This window comes from Xiphophorus maculatus, chromosome 1, assembly GCF_002775205.1.
Source record: "Xiphophorus maculatus strain JP 163 A chromosome 1, X_maculatus-5.0-male, whole genome shotgun sequence".
Classification (NCBI taxonomy): domain Eukaryota; kingdom Metazoa; phylum Chordata; class Actinopteri; order Cyprinodontiformes; family Poeciliidae; genus Xiphophorus; species Xiphophorus maculatus.
The window spans coordinates 18770685-18794687 of record NC_036443.1 but is presented as its reverse complement, the minus strand read 5'-3'; the positions used below and the strand labels follow the sequence as shown (position 1 = coordinate 18794687).

The 24003-nt window shown below is 36.5% G+C and overlaps 2 protein-coding genes across 5 annotated transcripts in view; both read right to left on the bottom strand.

Moving 5' to 3' along the window:
* Positions 1-6242, bottom strand: part of znf512b (zinc finger protein 512B) — a 35536-nt gene extending 29294 nt beyond the window's left edge. The window contains exons 1-4 of one of the 4 annotated variants that reach the window (XM_023332389.1): positions 5867-6242; positions 5471-5621; positions 5181-5356; positions 2363-2497 (exon numbers count right to left, since the gene is read on the bottom strand). In XM_023332389.1, the coding sequence (XP_023188157.1) occupies positions 2363-2495 (133 nt within the window). In that variant the 5' untranslated portion in view covers positions 2496-2497; positions 5181-5356; positions 5471-5621; positions 5867-6242. Of the gene's footprint in view, positions 1-2362; positions 2498-5180 lie in introns of all 4 variants that reach the window. The other 3 variants (XM_023332382.1, XM_023332396.1, XM_023332385.1) reach the window with 3 other exon arrangements.
* Positions 6243-10009: 3767 nt separating this feature from the next.
* samd10 (sterile alpha motif domain containing 10) overlaps positions 10010-24003 on the bottom strand; it is a 53988-nt gene continuing 39994 nt past the window's right edge. Inside the window, exons 4-5 of the mRNA XM_005801664.2 lie at positions 17900-18040; positions 10010-12369 (exon numbers count right to left, since the gene is read on the bottom strand). Of these exons, the coding sequence (XP_005801721.1) occupies positions 12347-12369; positions 17900-18040 (164 nt within the window). The 3' untranslated portion in view covers positions 10010-12346. The remainder of the gene's footprint in view (positions 12370-17899; positions 18041-24003) is intronic.

Sequence of the window (24003 nt, the reverse complement as noted above, 5' to 3'; positions counted from 1 at the left end):
CCAAGCCTGCCTGATGCTATTACCAAAGTCATGAGGATCTGCTGGTTATTGAATTGAAAAACCATTCCCTAGTCTCGCTTTCTCCTTCCAAAATATTCCATCTCCATCCAGATGGCTTGGGGTTTCAATCATGTCAGTGCTTGGCAATACGTGTTTGTTTGGCTTTCTCACTGTAAGGCAGTCCCAGGAAAAAAAATTTTGTAGTTTCCAGGCCCTTTCTAATGAGAGGGGTAGGGTTGCATACAGACTAGAACCAATGATTAAAATAAAATATAAATCATTTAAAGAAATGCTGTAGGGACTAGTTAGAAATATGGTAGGGTAATCAAATCTTTTGGAAACAATGCAAAATTTTCAACAGCTAACCCAAAATGATAAATTTTCAGCAGATAACAAAAACCAAGATACCAAGTGACATAAGAATTTATACCTCTATTAACATTTTCATATTCAATCACATTAAGTCCACAAACTCCAGTGCATTTCTTTGTGGTTTTATGTGATAGATAAAACAGGTGGCATTACAAGAAAGCGGTTGTTCAAAGGAAGCAATCGGAACTCTTACTTTCAGGTTTCCAGAAGCTATGCACATGAAACACAGAAAACATGTAGGAAAATGTGTCCTGGTCAGATGAAGCCAAAACTAAACTATGTGGCCTACATGCCACAAAATTTTATGTGACAGGCAACTAACACAACACAATTAACATCTCCACAGTGACAAATGTAGGTGAAAGCATTTGTGGCATGATGACCTGCGTCATCAGCTGACCAGACTTGAAAGGAAGTTAGATGTTTCTGAAAACAAAGCAGGTCTGGAAGAAAACTTGACTAGACTGCAGCAGAGGTTCACCTTCTAGCAGAATCTGACAACCTCTGCCTGTCTTTTCCTTTTATATCATGTCCATTACATGAAGAGGAAGCAGCCTATCGCCAGGTACTGACTGGGAGTGTTTGGGTTCAATATTTCCAGCTTATTTTAACCTGCTTGTTACTGACGTCCTTAGATTTAGAAAAAAAAATACAAACACTTTGGTCTGTATTGTTATTTTATAGTTTTCTCCACTGTTTGTTCGATGAGGGAGTTAAAAAATATCAATAAATTTACAAATTAAATATAAGCGCATGGATGAGTTTATCTATATTTTGTTGGGACATTAGTGATTTAATCGTCCAAATGTTCTTTAGATGATGCAGTTGTCTTTATGTATCTCTGGAGATTCAGGTCTATATCCATCACTGCATACAGATTTTGGCCCTGATCACTTTCTAGCTGTAATAAGTGAAGCTGTAGGCAGATTCTAGATCGTTCTTCTTTAGGTTCAAAGATAATAACTTCAGTTTTGTTTCTACTCATCAGAAGAAACTTCTGCACATTCACACACTGACTTGACTTTCTGCACATTCTCTGTGCTTCCGCGGGTTCATTGTCACCTGGCGGCATTGTAATGTAGAGCTGTGTATCATCTACATAGTTATGGTAGTAAATATTATAATATGAGTTAGTGGTAACATGTAGATATTAAATAAGGAGAGCCCCAAGATGGAACCTTGAGGTACCCCACATGTGATCTTTGTTTGCTTCAATGAAACGTTGCCTAATGACATGACAAAATCCCTGTTCTTTAGGTAAGGCTTGAACCAGTCAAGTAGTGTACCAGAGGTACATTTAAAAATTGAAATGTTTTCTAACAGAGGCATTTGAGTTTGAGTCTTTCATTGCTTTGCCATGGAGATAACTAATGACCTAAAAAAAGATTTAAAAGAAGTGATAATAGGTTTAAATTATCACTTTTATCGCTTTGACATAGCTGTAACGCATAATACCATAATTAAATTTTAAGTCAACACTGCCCATGTTGTACTGATACTAGTAACCACAATCATTTACTTATGGTTTATTAGTTTTATGTCAACTTAAGTTACATTTATAAAATTCCTTAAATAAAATTTTAATTGGAGTCAAGAAACATTTTTAAAAAGAACAGAATACAAAAATACACTAAGGTTTTTATGTTAAAAACTTCCAAAATCTGAGATAAGCTAAGCATGTTAGACATAATTAGCTTATGTCTATCATATAAACTCCAATGAAATATACAGAAGTAGTAGACTCTAATATAAAATAAAAACTCCCACACAGTGTGAATGCTTTTGTACGGCACTGTATGAACAAAAATTCAAACACATTTACAATATGTGTTAGTATGTTATGTCAGAGGTCACTAGTAGGACAGATGCTCCACTTCACATCCCCAGATGAATTCATCTGGGGATGAAGCCACTACTAACCTGGTTTATCCCAACAAAAGCTTAATTCTCACTAATTATATATAAAGAGGGACATTGGTATATCACTCACTATGTTTGTTGTTGTTTTCAGGGCACGGCGTGCTTCTAACAAACTCCTGGGGATGACCATGCTTGGGTGTTTGGCCCCTTGGCAGGCCTGGTGAGGACAGCTTCCCAAGCCTGGGGCCACTGGAGCTCTCCATACCTACAATGGTAGATTATGAGGTTAAAGGCTTTCTGCTGCTCATTAATCTGTTCCCAATGTTTGTAAGAACATTATTAGCACTCCATTACATCAATAGTCTGTGAAGATGCTCTCTCCTTGTTAATGCAGAGTCTTCATACTGGTCATTGGTACTGTTGGACTAAAGGTGGAGGCACACACATCATCTGCAGTGGTAATGAGGGTGTGACCTTCCATGTTTCATTTCAAAATCAATAATCTGACTTGCACACTAACTTCATGCTCTGCCCATTAGACAAAAGGTACGTCAAAGTAAGGACAGAGACAAGAACTGCTGCTCTGCTTGCTGTCTAGCTTATGAAAAACCAACTGTGTTCAGAACTCAACAGTACTTTGCTGTCACCTGGTTGACAGCAAAGTTTTCTGCTTTACATTATTAATTATCAACATTAATTGTTGAATCTCAACACGCCTACTGTATAAACAAAATGTACTGTTCCTAAAATTTTGATGAACAAGGCTGCCAATTGTTAATTGGCAGCCAACATGCTTTTAGAATCCAACATGCTTTCACTCAAATGTTACTTTTTATAAATTACAACACCAAACTGTATGACACCCAGGAGGAACCAATCAGTTTCCATTTTCACGCCATGCTTTACAATATATACGCTCTTCTGGATGATGTATCCTGGAAATAATTTGCTTTAATTTTGCTTAAAGATATTCTGACATGCATAGCACGTGCTCTTCATTAAACAAGAAGTTGAAATGCACATAAGCACAAACAGGAACTAGAGAGCATGCAGGAACAGTAATTTAGTATGACTGAGGGGTGTTAGATCACCCAAGCCCTGAAACTAACAAATGTGGGTAAAAAAAACCAAAAAAACAGAAATGAGTAACTGTGAGACTTTAGTGCAAAAACCAGTAAAAAAAAAACTGAACAAATAAACAGAGATTAAGTTTGCAAGGTTCTTTGCAAAAAGTTAAACACATACTTTCTTTTTAAATTGGTACATAGCTAATGGAATTAAAATGTAGCTTACTTCAAATATTAAAATACAACATTCACATTGTAGGAAAATACTTTGTGAATGTTTTGAGTTTGTGTGAATTTTTTCCCTCTGTTTACAAATGACAAAATATTAAAATATATGCAAACAAACAATGGAGCTAACAAACTTTCAATAAACTTGGTATTTTTCTCACTTAACAAGCTAAAGGCCAAACAGTTTCAGCTCCACCTAACAATGTAAACCGCTTAGTAGGTTTCTCTAAAACATTTCACCATACTGATCCCACGGTTTAATGATCTTTTATTTAGATGTCAGAGAAAGTGGCATAGTGACCGTCTATACAGAGATTAGTGTTCCACTTCCAACTACTACGAACTGCTGGTCAGCTATCTGAAAGACGGCCACTATATATTATTTTCTGATTACAAGAAAAACATTTATCTGTTTAGAAATAGTTGTGAAAAAAACAGCCATGGCATGAAACGTGAGTCTAATGAAGCTAAAACTGTTTTGACACTACAGCTGGCAAGTCACAAGCAATATGTCTGTCATGAAGCCAACTGCAAGCTGGCTAACTGAGCAGATAGCACGACAAAGTGACCAGCAATAAATACTGGTGTATCTATAAAAACCAGAACAGCAACAAGAGAAAATCTTAACATTAAGAACTTATAAACTACTACAACATTTAGCAAGTGCCTTTGCTTTGGTCTATGTAGAATCAAAATAACATTGTTATTAATTTAGGCCCTGAGTTAATGCACCCGTTTTCAAATTTTACGCCCATGTTATTTTTTAGTGTTGTCATTTTGCACCCACCTACTGTACTTCCATTTAAAACCTGTAAACAAATACAATGTGATTAAACCATTGTGTATCAGTTTTGTTTTTACTTGCAGTAAAGTTTTGACCTGAAATATGAAAATAGTGATAAATTGCTAAAATTTTATTTTAAAAAATCCATAGTTCTCTGAAATCTGAGTATTAAAACCTGTTTTATTTTGTTGGATTCTGGTTCAATACAAATTCAAAAAAACTTTCTTGATCCCAAAGGAAAATTAAATAACTCTTATCCATGTTCAGACTAATTGATTGCTCTAAAATGTTATGCCATGATTAAACCAAATTAACTCTAAATAACATCCAACTAGTAGACATATTATTTATTGGACTCCTAAAGCTACATTTCCCTACAGTAAGGCTAGAGCACATATTAGAAAATAACTTGAAACTTAAGGGAGTCTATAGTTAAGTCTCAAAATGTACTACAAAAGTACTTAATGGCAAAAGGTTGGAATGATCAGAAGAACTCATTTAACATTAAAATATATACTTTTAAAATGGTTGAAAAAACTGTTTCTATTTTAAAATAAAACAAATTTGATATTATTGCGAAACAAGCATTTTTACTCTCATGTTTTTGTTTTTTAATTAGGAACAATAATGTGCCGAATACAATAAGTAATTCCATAAAAGATTCTTTGACACCGTCCTTCAAGTTATAACGAATACAAGCTTGTGACACCTCAAACAAGCCAACATGCAAACAAGTATTTCCCACTGCACGTGGCCCACTGCCACGGTGTTTGTCAGCTATGGTCAGGCTCAATTTGACCATGTGAGTACGGTAAATAAAAACAATAAAAGTGTTCCACTTTTTCCTCCTTTAGTCCGACCACACCTACCTGAACTGTGGGGTCAGTCACTCAGCAGCAGGAGCCCTGGGGGGCCCCACCGGGTCACCCACGTGACGGGAGGAGGAGGTCAGGAGACAGGCACCAAAGTGGGCGTTTTTTCCACCAATGTTATGTTACATGGCAATCACACCTGCTTGTACGTCAAGGGCCGTTCAAACAGGAGGCTGGGGGGCCGAAGGGACACGGACAACCGTCAGCCTCGTCTCTTCTGAACACGACGACAAAAAGACGAATCACGCTCCCGAGTGTCCATGAAAAGAAATCCAGTGTAGTTTCACCTCATTCCCAGCTTCCAAACGCATTCTCCTCCCTCCTCCTTTTCTGCATTAATATGTACACCACGAGGCACTTCTCCAACCTCCGTCTTCTCCTTAGACCCTCCAGAAATATTAACAAAACACCCAGGAAACACGACCAGGTCCTCGGCTCCTGAAGGAAAAATATTAGAATACAGAATGGTTTATATAGGCAGTGAAGCAAAATGGCGACTTTATTACGAAGGAGGAGTAAAAAAAAAAAAAAAAATCCCTGCGCTGGCTGTAGCTGAAGGGAGGCACAAAAATATGTTTAGTGCAGTAATTTCGACGGCTGTGAGACAGTCGGTTAGAGTAAAAGAAAACGAAGCGAAGGAAAAGAACAAACGTCGGATGTTAGTCCAGTCCCCGGCTCCTTACCTCGGGATTATTTCGGCTTTTTTATACGGATTTTATCTCGGCGGTCGTGTACAGTATTACAGTAGTGTGTGTTGGGTCATGCGCGTATCCACTCCACCTTTGACAGTTGCAGCCACAGTCTTGATGCAACTTGCGAGCTCTTGCGTTGTTATTATTATCTATTTCGAAGTGAATAACAACAGTGTGGGGTTGCTCTGGCTGATAGAGTCGCTGCAATATACCCCGGCTCTCGCTGCTCTTTCGACGTAACGGCGCTGGTCCCTGACGAAAAAAAGGGTCAGGGCTTAAATTCCTCATATCAGCCCTCGTTAAGTGTTTGCATCGAGCTGCTGCTAAATATTAGACCAATCTGACCCGCAGCTTGAGTTCAGTCTGTGCAGTCTTCTCTCTGACAAAAAAAAAAAAAAAAAAGACATCTGAAAATCAAGTATGAGAGAAATTTACTGAATATACCACTGAAGGCAAAAAATATTTCCTTATGTCATCATTACCAGTCTCTGTAATATTTTCTTATATTTCCACAGAATTCAAGGTCATCACCTCAGATATTAAGTCCTATTTATTTCAAGTAATGGCAGTAATGGGTCTAATGCAATATTTAATCTGCATTAGATGCTCTGTCAGCTGGCTGCGGGGTATGTGCACATGGCTTTTCACCCATCTAAAGCGGCAAATAATAAATGTTTCTCACATATGGTGGGAGCCTACATTTTTCTCATAAGGACAGCTGACTTCATGAATCATTCATGGTTTCATTGCCACCTCTCTGTGTTTCAGTACAACAACAGAGGGACTCTCTTACTCTGACTGGTGCCAGTCAACATGGACTGATATTCTCCTATTAGTGGAAATAATCTGAAATCATGATGTAATTTATGTAGAAAAAACTATTTTAGGTATCGCCTCTGGAGGGCGGCATAGCTTAACTTTAGTGTTGCCAAGTATATTGTTAGAATTGCCAAATATGTAGTGTAAAAGGCATATGGGAAATTAAATATATTAATAAAATGTAAAAAGGGTGAGAGACATTATTTTTGAGTTCTGTGCATAAATAAGAAAAAGCATACCACTTATTATGTACACATAGTTGTACTAGAGTATCAATAATTAGAATCGACTATATGAAATTTGTATTTTCATTCTTAATCTTATTCTTATCACCATTATTATTATTACTATTCTTACAAAGTAGGTATTCATTTATTTTATTCAATTTTCTGTTGTAATTTACTTGTACCGCTTTATTTACTGCTGTTATTGCAACTGTGGTTGATAATAATGAAGTATTGTTTTTTCTTTCTTCTTGTTCTTCTTCTTCTTCTTCTTCTTCTTCTTCTACTACTACTACTATTATTATTATTAGACAAATAATTCATTTTTATTTGTCTCTCCACGTTCAGTCAAGGTATATGACCAGAAATTACCCACTAGAGGGCAGTACAGTTCAATCATTTCTCAGAGTAAAAAGGCAAAACAAACACCTCGTCATTGTGACTTCAAAACTTATGATTTGGATGCATATCTTACTGGTTTTCGCAATTGTTGACTGTACAGTGTTTTTTTTTTTTAAGACTTTGTATGGTTTTATGATGTAATGCACCTTAAATTGCCTTGTTGCTGAAATGTGCCCTACAAATAAACTTGATTGATTTGTAAAGCCCAAAATTTCGTGACACTCCAGGAAATTTTGGGATATTTTATATTTGTTCATAAGTGATGACTGGTAGAACCATCAAGTCTATGGTGATCCTGAGTTACAGCTGCCATTCCTAGCTGATCAAGTTAAATCTAAAACACACGTTTCCTGTTTAATCGGTTCTGATAAATACTTCACTTTGCGGCACTGTTAGACCCGTGAACAGTACTTGAGAGCATGATACAGGTTTATGCTTATTCTCCTTATCAGCTGAGTAAGCACAATCATGTATTTTTTTTAACTGGCAAGAGATAACTACTTTTTTCCTAGTAAGTTTTCAAATCAAAAGCAACTAAGCGCACTAACGTCATTCTCATTACTATCTTTTAACACTCTACTTGACAGTTTGGCTCCTCATGAAAAAAATACAATTTTGAGCTATTTATATCATCAAGAGCCTTCAGTCAAGCAGCTGTTAAAGGAGAGATGGAAGACATAGGAGTGTTTCACATTTAGTTTCTGTGCTGTCAGAGAATTGAGAGCCAGCAGATCAAAGTCACAAGGAAATAGTTACGAATCAGAAAAAGCACGGGTCTCAAACAGAGAACAGTCACAAAAGCTCCCATTGTGGAAGCATAGTTTCCAAATGGTAAATAGAAGAAAACAAAAAGAAAAACATAATAATAAACAGATTCCAATTAACTGAAGCATCCAACCATCTGCTGTGCAGATGTATTCCCCTACCAAGGTTGAGAAGGTCACTGTTCACTGAATCTGTTTATCATACATGTGCCCTGGAACTAACAGGTGAGATGCTTGATGTCTTGCAGTAATAGGATTTATTTGAGTGTGTATGTGTGTTCTCAATGCGTGTGATGATGCGTCAGCGAGAGACAAAGTCATCATCTGTTTGGGCAACACTTAGTTTTCACAGAGTCAAAGTTGTGACTCATGGACCTTGAATAATGTTTCAGAACAGATGGAAGATTAAGGCATATTTAAATTATATAGTCAATAGCTATTCTGACAATAAATCTGGCTCAGGGTTTAGTGGAATTATTTTACAGAAAGGGTATTTTTTAAAGAAAACAAAGCAACATGAATGGATCTGCTGAAAACAAAGAACTACCTCCAAGTTCTTTGACTCAGCTCAACAAGTAGAAAGTTTCAACTTTAATACAATTGGGTGTTTAAACAAAGTAGCGATCCAAAACACACACAAAAATTGTTTTGGAATTGTTAAAGCAGGGCTATATAAAGGTGGTGGAGTGGACATTAAATCAAATATTAGTGCAGGTGTATGCGTTGGGCCTGTATGTGTAATTCTGACCATATATTGACTAGAAAAAAGCTAGTGAAATTCAAACTTGTGCCTGCTTTGGAAATTCACTGAAGTTGTTGTCCACCCTGAAAAAAAGAAAGGGTCAAATGCATCATTGAAAGACCAGGATTAATCTTACATTAAGTCGCTTAAATAGTGCGTGTAAACCTTTCACGTACATTGCATTAAATATCACTGATGTGTATAATGTGTGTGTCTTTGGTTGCCCGTTTGCTATTTCATAGATTGTTAAATTGTCCAGGCAGAACCCCGGCTCTTGCCCATGGACCACTGGAGAAATGCAGGCCTTGGTGATCCTTTGCTGGACTAAATAAAGTTAGAAGATGGATGGAGTTGAGGACAAGCACTGATATGAATCATGTCAGTCCTTCAAAACAAACTGTTTCTTAATGTATTTATGTGTAATGAAGACTTTGTGATTCACTGGAATGAGTTCTCTAGCTGTATTTTTGTATGAATATTAAAACCATCATAGTAATTTTATCTCTACTTGCAGATACATCTATATTTATATATATATATATTTTTTAGTACACTAATTTATATAATGGGAAACACTGGAGGGGGAAATACAAATTAAGATGTTCTTATTACTAAATTATCCACTGAATATGCAAATTAGTACTTTTATACTTGCAACACTTTATAAAACAAAAACTAATTTTAATGTAAGCAATTAACTGGGAAACTATTTTGCTTCTCACTAATTTCATTTTGTCTACTGCAAAATGAAAGAAGGAACTGTGATTATGTATCCAATTTTAAATTGTGGTGCACTTTTTTAATCTTTTTTATGTTTATGAACAAGTTTAGCTTTTGAGCAATTAAAGGACATTATTTCCCTTGATGAGAGCAATGCAAACCTTAAATATTCATCAACTGAAAAAAAGGGATGAAGCGATAGCATAAACATGTTTGAAGAACAAGTGGTAAAGGATTCTGTACTATAAGGACAAAATCTTCATCACTTAATCACTTGGGTTTTTTTTTTTTTTAAAGAAAAATGTAGTATTGAGCATTCTTTTTTCCCTTACTACCTTCTATTTTTAAAATGATTTTTCTATTGTCCTTTTTGCATCACATGTGGTTGTTTTAACATCAGTTTGGTAAAAACTATTAGCTTAATCATGCAGACAAATATGCACCATGTCAGTACATCAGGGTCAACAGTTTTTCTCAGTAAGTTTATTCAAAAACAGCTGTCGACATGTTCCATACATACATTTATGTTTGAATCTGTAGAGCAGAGCGAACTGTACTTTTTCTGCATTTGAAACAGTTCATCGATGATCAGTGAACAGAAACCGAATGTGTTGATATTTACAGTGGATTAGGTCTACTAAAAATTACACAGTGTGTTTTCTTTCTTTTAACAGTCAGTCACTCACTGTTCCCTGTGACTTCCTGCTAAAGGATGCATGGATGGATGTTGGATGGGCAGGTTTTCTTCACTGGATGTTTGTTTATTTTATTCATTTATGTGACATGAGAATCATCATTCTGCAAAGCTGAGCGTTACTGCCTGGAATTACATCTGCAGATCTGGCTTCAGTCACTTAGGGAATCTGGTATCTGGCTTGCTGTCATTGTTGGCAGTCTTGCTTTCTGAGCTTTAGAAACTTCAGCATCATCTCTGGGAAAGAAACCGAACAGAATACAACAGAGGGATGTATTTTTTTTTCCTCCAGTGCTTGCAAGTGACAAATGATGTAAAATATAAAGATTCACACACAAATGACTTTCTTTCCCTTGGCAGACCTTCACAGCTCTGTGGAAATGGTTTCTTAATTTAGCTACCAGATAGTCCTTTCCCATTTACCTCTAGCTATTCAAATTATTGCTTTGTCAGACCTATGCAGTTAGTGAGCATTGTGTTAACCCCATGAAACCCTTTGATCAGTCATTAAATCACAAATACATAAATTAAAGTGTTTGTTACTCTACTACACTCAATTATATATAAAGGTTAATTTTTTCAGTACTACACTGCAGAGAAGTCACAATACAAAAAGGATTATTGTGGGAATGACATTCATCTCATAGTATTGTAGATGGAACGTTTCCGTTATTTTATGTTAGTAGCTCTGTTTGTTCATATGTACTCACACCATGACTCAAGGAATTAACCCAGAATTCCTTGATATAAAAACATGTAACATAATCACTGGTGTAGTGGTCTTAAAGGGATAGTTCAGATTTCTTCTATGTAGTTCTGTGCAGAGGTTATGAGCAGTCAATATCTTACCCACAGCAGATACCTCTATACATAAACTGTTACATTGTAGTTGTTTTCCACTGCTCTATTTTTTCTTATCACCAGGCAGTTACTCTTCAAGGTTGTACAACATGAAGTACTTGGCTAAACAAGTTTTACATTACTTGTCCTTGACTAGGTGCTTCAGTGTATATAACTATACACCTCTACAGTATGGAAATAAATGCCAGCATGAGTGTCATCTGTAGCTCCCTACCAGCGTTACCATGAAGCTCAAGTTTTTGTAATCATGCGGAGTGAGCGCTGAGCTGAAAAACCAAACTCCCATGCAAAGGGTGAACAAAGCACACTGCAGAAAGAGAGAGTGGTGAGACTGATCACAAGCACAATTAGAAAAAACAACAACTATGTCTGTTTTTTTTTTTTTTTTTTTTTAGAAGTACAGCATATGGAGACACTACTGTGCTGTCTTTCATGTATGGATAAAGTATGTCTGAGAAACAACTAGTATTTAAAACTAGATATTCTGGTGAAAAATTCCTTAATTCTTACTTTCTCTTTTGAATGAGCACCATATTACAGTTGCGTTGAGGCTGTAGTGAAAACTGTATATTTCCAAGTGGCTCGCAGACACAGAGAGGCATGCTAAAGGCCTTACATACAGTATATAAAGCAGTGTTTGAATGAATCACAAGGATTCTTGAGATCAAAGTTCTTGTGCTTTCCAACTAAGCAAATCCTGACCAGCAGTTAGTTTAACTCTCCAGATAAAACTACCCTCCAGATCTCTACAGTTAAGCTGTTCAAAGAGCTAGTGCTGCAGACAAGACTCAGACTACTCATAGCTGCTCCACAGAACTATTTATTTAACTAAATCAAAGCGGATCTCTATGAGTCCAATTTTTCAGACTTTAATTTCAGTCAGAGCTGTCCAGTTGGTTCAATCGAAATGAAAATCAAAAGGGACATTTTTAATGATCCCACCAGTGCCAGGTCTGGATCATCCCTGGAATAGTGATAATCTTCCATTGCATCATTAGGTTACAGAGGGTCTCCCTGCTTTGAACGGCTCTTTGTCTTTGTCACAGTGCCTGTAAAGCAGATTGGCTGCATTGAATGGGAATCCTCCAGACCAGTTGGCATAGAGTCTATAGGCTCGTCCTCCCCCTGCTTTCACTCGTTGATTCTCCGCTCACATATCTGGAGATAGCAGCTCTTCTGCAGCTCCTGGAGATGTATTGTGACAGGAGACGAGGAGAAGGACTGCCAAGCACATCCTTTGATGAGCTAAGAGAAATTTCCAAAGGAGGCTGTGGAGAGAGGAGAAGGGGAAAAAAAAATTAGTGCATCACCAGGCCTCACATGGAAACAGTGCTGTTTTTAAGTGAAGCGATTCACTGTTCCCACGTCAGGCCTTTAGCCGACTGGTGGCCAGAGGTCTCCATGGACGTCTATTTTATTTTAAGTAATTATTATGGATAGTCACAGTGTATGGGAAATGCTGCATGTAATAACAAGCCAACAAATTACAAATCAGTTCTGTATTAGAATAAAATAACAAAATATCAATAGCAATACACATTTAAAAATGTATTTTGATTTTTTTTCCCCAAGATGTCTAGTCATGTTTAGTCACATTAGCATACGATTAATCGAGAGAGGCAAAAGCACTCAAACCCCTTGAACATTTTGTCGTATTATAACCTTAACATTTTTTGTATGTTAATAGATTTCTTTTACTGTGAAAGAAAGTAGCAACACCATTATAAAGTTGTAGTATTTTTTGGTTGTTTTTTTTTTTACAATTACATAAGTTTGGTCTACCTTTTATTTAAGCCCTACTGAGTAAAAAAATTGTAGAATCTCATTTCACTGCAATTACAGCAGATGTTTCTATCATCTTTCTACATGCGGAGGCTGACTTTCCTTTGCCTGTTTTTTTTTATACTTATAACAGAAGAGTTTTAGAGCTGTAAAGTTTCAGTATTCTCAGCAAATCAGTACGGGCAACACATCTTTTTGTGATGGGAGAAGATCAGATGTTTTAATGACAATCTTTGCAGTTGGTTTAATTTTTCCTAATTAGCTAAGGTTCTTGTACATGGCAGATGGCTTCACACAAAATCACAGGCTGACTTTGATCAAAAGTTGATATGTTGAGCAGCAAAGAGTTATTGGCAGTTTATTATAAAGATAAACCAACAGCTAGTTCCTCAGCAGAAGAAGGAAGACAGATTTCTCTCTGGGCTTTGATCCGAATCCTCAGTCCCAAAAGTTTCCGGATAAAAATCCTCACACATTGCTCCCTACTCTCTGAGCGCTGTGGCTCTGGGCTATGGAAGATATCAACTTTACCTTTCAAAACAGTTTCCAAAAATAGAATAATACAATATGCATATAGAAGAAAAAAATGGCAAAGGTTTTCTAAATCGATGATAAGGCTCTGTTGAAGAAGAAAATGATGAATATGAGCTTTCTGGAGTATTAGTTGTACATACGTTCATTTTACTTCAGCTTTGATGCGAAGTCAACGATCTTCCAAATGTTTCACTATGTTTTGAGAATTCCATAAAATAAAGAAAAGAAGCTGCAAGACGTTTATTTAGCAATGAAGTAATCCAACATTTAACAGGAAGTGAATTTTAAAAATATGATGAACATTTTAATTATTACAAATATGATTACAACACAAAGTATACATTTTATGCTGTAAATGATCTTGATTCAGAGCACATTTACAAATCTGGTCAAAGAGCTTATATATTATAGAATTCAATAATTGCTGGGCTCAGTTTGGAGTAAATGGAGAAGGCTTACATTAAGCCTCTGAAATGGCCCCAAACTCGACTAATATGGATTAATCTTAGAAACCAGCCATGTATTTAGAAAACAGTCCATTTAAATGAACCATATTATTTTGAACAAGAGCATTGGCCAAATATCAACACAGAATTATGCCAGAATTAATTTAAATGGTTAGAAAAGCAGAAGATGCAGCTTTCCCTGGGACAATTATCCATTCATATCTTAGTGGATATTCACTGTATGTGAACATTTGACCTTGTATGCATCTAAGACAACAGACAGTAAATTCAAACTGACAGCAAAATATAGTCTTACTATACTGTAAGACTATATTTTGTATATTTTGTCTGACTGTACTAACTGTATGTTAGTACAGTCAGACTAGCCAGAAACAGAATGATTTAAACAAATTAATGAAAACCCAAAAATAAGACTATATTCAAGTGTATGAGTGGACATAAACGTTTGACCAGAACTACATTACATGTTCACTGCTTCACCTGTTTTCTGATTTACCATACAAATGCAAGTAAACGCCAGAGGAGTTCAGCCTTCATAGCCCAAAAGAAAACCTGTAAGCAGTTCAGTCTGATTGCATCTGAAGTTATATCTATACAAATTAAATCATACATCAAAGCCCTCTATCTTGGGGGACTTTATTTTTTGAGTCAAACCCAGAAAAGCAAAGGCAAATGAGTTATTGGAGCTGATATGTGACCTAGGCATAACCAAAATGTTTTAATCCTTATAATAACCAAGCAGCTGGCTCTTTTGCTACTCTATCCTCAGTGTGGTATTTTCACAACCTAGACCAGATGTGTCATAATTTTCATTTGCATGGTAGCCTGAACTTGCACAACCACTCTCGAAAGAAAAGCTGTGTAAGTGATGCTACAGTATACTGTTCTACAGTTTACTGGTTAATCTATATGGCAGACATTTCACTGGTCTGCAGAAAATGAAAGCAAACCCCTGACAAAAACAAAAAAAAATTCTTTAAAATGAGTCTTTATTAAAAAAGTTCAATAAACTCAATAAATAAAGAAGGATTTGAACGTGTATGCAGGTCTTTTATTGGTCATTTCAGTGAGGCGTAATTTAATATTTTGTGCCATCTGTCAAAAGAAGCTGGATGCAGCATTTCTGCGTCTTGCGAAGGGTTTTGCATCACAAAGCCTTTTACACTCCTGATATGAATAACGTGAAAGCATTGTAAAAGTGTCATGGCTCATATCAGAGACAAGCTTGCATGGGAATTCAGCTGCATCTCTGTATTTTCGTTCCCTTCGCAGAATTTATTGTGAGATCAATATTCAATTTTTGGTAAATCCATTGGAGATGTATCAGGTCTGACAGCTGGTATGGCGGCTCCACTTAATCACCGCAGAAGTGTGAGCGTATTAGAAGAATCGTTCAGGGAGAAAAGTTGCAGTTGTGTGCAGAGCTGTGCGAGTGCAACGCCTATATGTGTGAGCTGCCGTCTGAATACACCATCTTTCTTTCTTGTTTCATGCTCTTATCGTTCCATTTAACCATGACCAGGCCTCTCCACACTATTCAGCACAGAACAGCCAGCTGGCTCGTCTTCGTTCTCTCGTCCACGTAACACAGTCATACCCACAGCACTTCAAATTTTCTCAGCCTAGTCCTAACCTAGTTTGAAATTTTATAATTACTTTTATGTTAACAGCATTATTCAGCTCAGATAATTCAAGGGAAAAAAACAGAACTGATCACATCAATTTCTTATAAGGAGAGAAACTGGCAAAGAGTTTATCTTCAAATATTTTTTATTTCAGAAATTATTCTCTTTAAACATTTACAGTTTTGTAAATAAATGGTAACTGCGCTGTATTCTAGTGGCTGTTTATGTGATAGATAGACCAACACAAAGCAGGCAATAGGTGTAAAGAGGAAGGGGAATTAGTTTTCCAATTTTTTAAAATATAACACATTGCATAATGTATGATCTATGTTAGTTTTAATTTTTGAATTTAGATAAAATTAGTGAGCTGATGGAAAAGTGGGGTTGCCTTTGAAACAGAAACGCTACCGCAACCAGGCAAAGTTCCTTTGGGCATTACCCTGAGCAGCTTCTGCCCCATCAGCACGAGTGAGGGAAAACAAAGTTATATTTAATGAGCAAATATTTTATAACTTGGGTGGATTAGAAAACATAATTACTTTGTAAAACTGTTATTTCAAAAAAAAAAAGTTTAAAGCTTTGACCTCATTCAACCTTCACATCCAGCACGTTTCACTTCTTGTCTCATGATCCCACCCCACAGCTTCCCAGATTGTCCCACACCTTTGTAACCTCTCATTTTTCTCCAAACTTGTGAAAACCAAGCTTTATATGAGGTCCCCTAATTAGCCTGCCCTTGTAGCTCCGAGTTAAAGCCTCATGAACTGAGAAATTACATTGGCACTGCCCAATTAACGGAGGTGTCTAACAGCAATTTAATACTCTCCCCTTACCTATTAGTTGTTTCGCATCTTTGAGTTTAATTCTGTCTAACATGCTTGGGTGATTTGAAGGTCATCAAAAGCACTCCTTACACTGTGAATTGTGCCATTAGGGAGCATGTGCACACCAACTCACTTAAAGTAGATAGAAAGGTGTGACTGACTTTTTTTGTAGAAAGTTAGTTTAAGAAGTTGGAGAGAAACGTATCTATAAGTGTAAAGCACCTGCAATATCTCTACAATGTGTAAATAAGCTAAGTCATGAATGATCAGTTTGCACTGTGCCTAGTGAATTTTTGCTTCCTACTTAATTATTAAGAGCGTCATAGCACTATGTTCTTAGCAGATTCATTTATAGAAAAAAATTGGGAGTTCCAAGTTTTAATGCAGTTACTGAACAAAACATAAACAAAAACATAACTTTTAAAAAAAGAAGAAATATGCTACAATACCTAGCTCATGCATCACTGACAATTACTTAAAAAAAAACCCTCTAAACTGTTCCATTTCGGCTGGTTTTCTTAAAAACTGAACAAGTCAGCCATGATGACTCATCTTATCCCCACAAACTATTAATATTAGTCCAATTCTGGACGTGGATGTGAAAATTTACTTGAAACCAGCTTTAATAGAAAAGAGCAAACTCAGTCAATAACTGAGTAACTCAATTTAACAAAAGTCTTCAGTGTGTGGATTTAAAAGTTACTGTAAAGCAGCCTGTGGTTGATATGCAGAACCAAATTGTAACAGCATCAGCAGCTTAAGAAGTGAAAGTGTGAGCATGCCTTTGAGCCAACACCACTTTTTTTACTTAATTAGCTGTTTACAGTATCAGCCCATAATGAAATGGTAATAACAAAAAACCTTGCAATATGATTTTAGAAGCGGCACACCTAAACTAAGCACAGGGTAGATAATTTACCGCATTTATTTTAGACATGTTTGCAGTAAAAAAAAAAAAGCTGTTTTACTCAGCATGCACCAAAACAACCCTGTAACAAATTAAAACAAGCTTCAGAAATACAAAATCCAGAAGCTTATTGCAATCCTAAATTCTGCTGCCCTCTTCTGATTCTAAGCATGTATTCAGGAAAAACGCTTCTATTGCTCAATTTAGGTCAAGGATTTACAATGTATCATACCTAACGGGAAACCTGAACCTGAATACAAACCCAGCGTTGTTCTCATCAATAAATATGTATAAAAGACCCTGATTCAATCTGCACAACCTAAAGGACACAAATGTTATTTAGAAGAAACATTATACAAGAAGAAAATTCAGGAAATCAGAGTTTGTCTGGGCTTGTTTCCCTGTGGCTGGGTAGTAAAAGCGGTCAATGAAGCTCTTGCTGAGATGCAATGCAGTAATTCCTGAAACCCCCACCAGTAAAATCCACAAACAACTGCGCTTGTTTGTCCGGCTCCACGCATGTCGCAGCAGGGATGCATGGTCCCACACTGCCTCCTCCCACTTTGACAAATCTCAAACCAATTTGTCTGACTTTATTGTTCCCTCTCCCACTGAAACAAAGCACAGGAACCAGAACACAGTGTTACGCGGTCACTTACTTCTGCTAAGGAGCTGCAAGTTGCGGACCTCTTCTCTGACCTGGAGCTGAAGGACTTGCTGGAGGACCTCCTGCCTCAGGGAGTCCTGGACGATTCCCATCCGCTCCAGCTTCTCCCCATTGAGGCGGAGCAACGCCCGACCTGCCAGCAGGAGGTTAGGAATTAGTTAAGAGTTGTCCTTGACTTTCTGATATACCTTTTATTCAACACTGAGTGTCAGTGTGGATTCTCAATAAATTAACAATGCTCTTCAGAGTTGTACATACCCCCAATTCCAGCATGAATGTCATAATAATCTTTGATTTTTAATTATGTAATTGAAGTCTGAAACATGAGACTTCAATCATTTCTTTAAAAAAAAGGATACTTGGTACACAAATCTGCAATTTCTTGCAAATTTTTCTAATCCATACATCAATACATACATCAATACCAGTTATTCAAATAGACTAAAATATTCACATACACCCAATAAGTAGCAGCATAAATTTCCCTTAATTTACAGGAAAAAAAACTACAATTATTTTTAAGTGTTAAACATGTTTCCAGTTATGTTGTCATTTGTTTTTGATGAAGCTGAAGAATTTCAAGATGATCCTTCATCTTCATTGCTCTATCTACTTTGTGCAAAGCATCAGTACCACCAGTAGTCAAACAAACCCTCGGCATGACAGCTATCACCACCATGTTTGGTACTTAAAACAGTTTTTTCTAGGCATGAAAGCCTCACTTTGAGAGCTTCAAACATTACTATTGTTTTGTGGCCAAATATCTTAATCCATACCTTTAGGCCAGGCATAATTTGAAAATACTTAAATGTTCCAAAAGGACAATAAACTCAAAGCCAGGCCAAACCTGGATCTAAATTAGAAAAAGAAGGATAAGATTATCCTAGCCTGGTAAAAACCAGCCCCTTGTCTTAAGCTATTAGTTTCATACCGTGGGTCTGGGCTCTCAGCTTTTGAGAAACAATTGCTTCTTGCAGGCATGAACTGTGTTGAGGTTTTACATTTTAGCCAGTTGCTAACTTTTGTCCGTGACATATATTATGCGCCCTTTCAATGTTATGAAGCTTACCAGAAATTACCTGTGCGGTAAACAACCATCCTTCACTGCGAAAAGAGAAATGCTGATCCAAACGAGACGGCTGTTAATGTTCAAAAATTCAAATTCAAAATTCAAAAATACTTTATTGATCCCAAAGGGAAATTACATGTTGCTGTAACTCATTAATTCAAAGTCTTCAAAGAGTTAGATAATAATGTTAACATTTGGAAGCATGGCCAATACGCACTTAATGACTTTGTTCACTTCCTCCACTGCCATTGAGAAAGCTACAGGCAGACGACAATTCTAAAGCAGCACAGAAAATCAATGTCATCATTCGCCACTTCTCCTGCTGGTTGCTGATTGGCCTGGTAAAAGATCTACCAACGGGATTGAGAGGGGGAAGCCCAGACTGTTCTGGAAGAAAGATTTTACTTGAGCGAAATTGCACAGGAAGGCAATGGCCAGGCTAGGTCTGACCTAACCTCTATGGAAAATTTTTCAACAACGAATTAAAGCCAGACCCATGGCAATGAAGCAATCAATTTAACTTACTTACCAATTACCAGGGAGAGAGTTAGTGTTTACAAGCTAAAATAATAATATGGCAATCATCCTTATATTGAGTGTATGTGTACCATCTGTCTGCAGGTCATGGCAATTCAATGTCAACCTACAGTACTTAACAACACAAAACTGCATCAGTGAGGATTAAACATCTTCACTTCCCTATTGAGTATTGCAAAACTGCAGGTCTAAAAGAGAGATAAGGCATAAATTACACAGAAAACTTGTGAAAATATAGAACTGTATGTTTTGAGGTCTGCACATGGTTGTTTAAAGGAAACAAACACATATCTGACATTTACAATCCCCTGCAAAGAAATTTATGTTTAAGCTTGTAGACTTGCTGCATAATTTACATAAAGGATCTGGTGATTCATTATCTGTTTAGCAGGGGTAAACTGTTAATGAATAGCTAGATTGTTTTTTGTGGTGGGATTTTATTACAGTGTGTGGCAATTAACCCTCAAGACACAAACATTTAACATATCATTACCCAGTGTAAACAAAATTTAAAACCAGGCGTTCTGTAGATGGGAACGGTACGAAAGCTTATTTGCATGGAGGTTCAAAAAAGGAACAGATACTGCTGTGGTAACAAGAGCTACAGTGTGTCCTTCAGTTGCGCAGCAAGAGGAGGAATCCATCATACCTGCAGCAGCTCTGTACGACATCCAAAACATAATTGGACTCATTACTCATGTGGCTCCCTCTCCTTATCATTCTATTCATTCCAATTTCCCCCGTTTAAATATCTGCACATCCTCTGCTTCACTGGTCTAGTTCTTCTTCTGCTATTTTATTTAATCTCTTATTTAGGTACATCTTTTAAATAACTCCTGCAAAAGTATGAACTTTCATCTCTAACTCCTAATAAGCTCTATTTATTAGTGCAATTTTACCCTCCTTGTGCAGTCAGTAAGTTTGCATGTGGTCTGAATGCAGAAGCAGTGGAGACAGAAGTGGGATAAAACAGAGATAGTCCAGAAAACCAAAATTAAAAGGCAGCTTTCAGCTTCCTTTGATCTCCCAGTCTATGAAATACGGGTATATTTTCTTAACAGAGAAACAGAAGTCATATTTTATGAGATTGGCATCACAGCGCAAAACAGCTTTGAGGGTTTGATGGTTTGGGTTTGTCTGGATCCCCTAATAGTCCCACTGGATGCAGTTCTTTTACACTATGTATAAAGAAATACACAGCATTCCTAAACCCCCTAACAACTGACTAAAAAACCCAAGCACAATAAACAAAGGAAGCCTCATCCTTTTGGAACTGATAAAAAATGATGCCTTGGACAAAAAGCTTGTTAGATTTTTGATTGTTCAGGACAAGTACATTATTTGTTTTTGCAGAGAACTGTGTCAGTCTTCAAGTAAATAAATCCTTTCTTTTATCACTGTACATTAGCAGAGATCTCTGAGCAATGCTGTGCCACTGTCACAAATCAAACTCAGGCTATCTATTCAAATGGGGGGGGGGGGGGGGGGGGGTTGGAATAAACCAATAAAGTTGGATGTCATGAAAAAATAGTTCAATAAATCTGAAAACTTAAGCATGCAATTCTGTCTGCATTCTGTCTAGCTAAATACAGGACAGTCCTTGCACAAAATCTGTTGGATGCTGCAAAAATTTAGTTCACTTTCCAGCAGAACAACCCTAAACATACAGTCAAAATTGCAAAAGAATGGTTTAAATCAAGGTATATATGTGTGTTAGAACAGTCCAGTCAAAGTCCAATTGCAGCACCAAGTGGTTCTACAAAGATTTGACTCAGGGAGGAAGAATACAAATGTACGCCACACTACACTGCTCAGCTTGTCTGTAAAAACTTTGGAAACTTTATATCCTTCTCCCACTTCACAGCCATGTATTACTTATTGTTGGTTTAACACAAAATGTTAGGAAAATACTTGAAGGTTCTTTGTAAAATGACAAAATTGGATATAAAAAAAATCAGAAGGTATGAATACACTTTTTCTGTCAAAAATTTGCATTGAGTTTAAATGAAGGATCAATAGACCAACAAACATCATTTCAAAGAGCAATTTTTATATAAACTTTGGATGCAACAAGACATGAATATGGAACTGCTTTATAAACAAAGCAATTGTTACCTCTGATGAAGTTTAACTCTCCTCCCTTAAAGGAAAAAGCAGTGCGACACTTATCAGCTTTCACAACTGCTGTATGGTGTGTTTATGCCTTTGTATGCTCATGCTGTTCAGAGGATGATTATTTGCTTCTCTTACTGTGTCAGAAAATTTGTATCTAATAACCAATTTATGTGCAAACAAACTCTTGAGAACTAAACAAGACACGTTTTATTTTGTGCATGTGTTTAGTATTTTTCAAACTGAAATGAACTAGTTTCTGTGTATATACACTCATTAACGTATTTGCCTCGCCTTCTCAAAAGCCCTGTCGTTTCTAGAGCTTGCCAACAGCGGTACCAGCATGTCCCAGAATACCCCCTGCCCTTGCGCTGTGAATAAGTGTGTACAAACGAGACAAAGCAGATGAATGGAGCTCAAATCAATTCCCTTCAGACAGACTTAATGCAGCTCCTAATAATTGCCTGCAGATAGGGAAAGTATGCCGTCAAAGGGAGAAAAGAGACACAAAAACAAAAGCTTTTTTTAAAATGGAGATCGCTTCCCTCAACTTGGCTCCCAACTAAATTGCATATTAATGGTGTCTTTGGGCAAATGAGAAGCAATTCTACCTTGGCTAGGGCAATAATGACTCTTAAAGTGGTCTGACAAGCAATCCAAAACACGGAAAGGTAGAGACTTCCTTACATAAAAGAGGAAAAGTACTTTAAATTGTACGTATAGAACTCCTGTTTTTCCTGAAGCCAAACATTAAGTATACTGCTCAAAAAAATAAAGGGAACACTTTAAGTGTTAAACACCTGTTTAAGTGTTCCCTTTATTTTTTTGAGCAGTGTATTACATTTCTAAAATCTTTTAGAAATGTATGCATACCCACTAAGCAAGTAAAAAGAGTTTACACACCAAATAAATGTCATTATTACATTATGTAGCAGTTCAATGCTCCAAACGTCAACCTTCAGGCACCATTATGCCACACACGGGCATAATACATTTTTGATACATTTTCAGTATGCTTGAATCAGGGGACATACATACAAATATGTAAATCACTTCTTTTTATATATATTTTGCTTTGAGACAGCAATAAGAAAAGAATCCTTTTCAGTTTCAAAAATGTAATATGATTATTTTCTAAAACTTTAAAAGCATCAAGTACTTTTTAAAGTGAAGTACTCCAGCCATGTTTTCAGTGAGTTATGTACTTACAGAGCTCACAGGAGACATGGCTGAAGTATTTTCAATATAAAAATTCAAAGGCATAGTCAGTGCCTGGTTAGACAGATGATAAAATGATACAACAATAAATAATAACTGAATAATAAAGTAAAACAGAAAAAAAGGATCTTCTCAAAACAAAATCATTAAGGCAAAACACATAAATTTGTTATAATAAGTTGTAACGAGATGTATAGCTCATATAAAAGGTCATAGCAGTAAAACAGCAGCACCTCAGAAGTCACTCCTCAAGTCTTAGTTGAGTTCTCTCCTTGGTTCAACACATCTGGATCGAATGATGCCTCATTAGCAGGCCTCTGCAGAACATTGACATGCTGAGGAAGTAGTAACCAACTACCACCAAAGAGAAAACAAAAATATCCAGGTATCTAAAGTCAGTCCCGTAAGGACTGACTATGTGTGCAGGACCATTTTGTAGCTAAAAAAAAAAAAATAGCATGCTAAGTTTTAAGGGTTATTGTTTCAAATGCTAACTTGCCGTATCCTCCACTGTTATTGGAAGTTTCGGTAAAGAAATGTAAAAACATTAAAATAATATAAATTCATTGCAGTAGAATAATTCCACACACAGAAAAATGTTGAAAATTCCAATATGTGTAAACTTATAAATCCCCATGTGATGAGATAAAACCTTCTAATAAGAATCACCTGTGCCATAAGTATTGATAGCCTTTGCAGACCCAAAAAATCAGTTCTTAATTAGTTTTTTCCCCCTGCTGAATCAGAGCACTCAAATTAACAGTTGCACTTTTTAACATTTTTCAGAGTAGGATTATGCCACTGCTATTGAATACAGATTTATTTTGGAACTCTTTTTATTTATTTTTTTTATCAGAGGTAGCTATAAACACCCTGGCGGGTGATTCAGGCTCAAATTAGTTTTTTAATGCAAAACTAACATGTAGTCTCTGTCCCAATTCACATGGTTATTAATATGCATTTCCCTGCTCTGCCTTTAGGAAAAGGATAAGCAGAAAAGGAGATTGTGGTAGTCCTCTATTTTGGTAGTCTATATGTGCATTAATACCGTTTAGTAGATGATGGAAACTTTAAATGGCAGAATAATTAGCCTGTATATATTAAGTAAATGCAGAATACATAAATATATAATATAAACATTATGTACTGTTTGGTGGAAC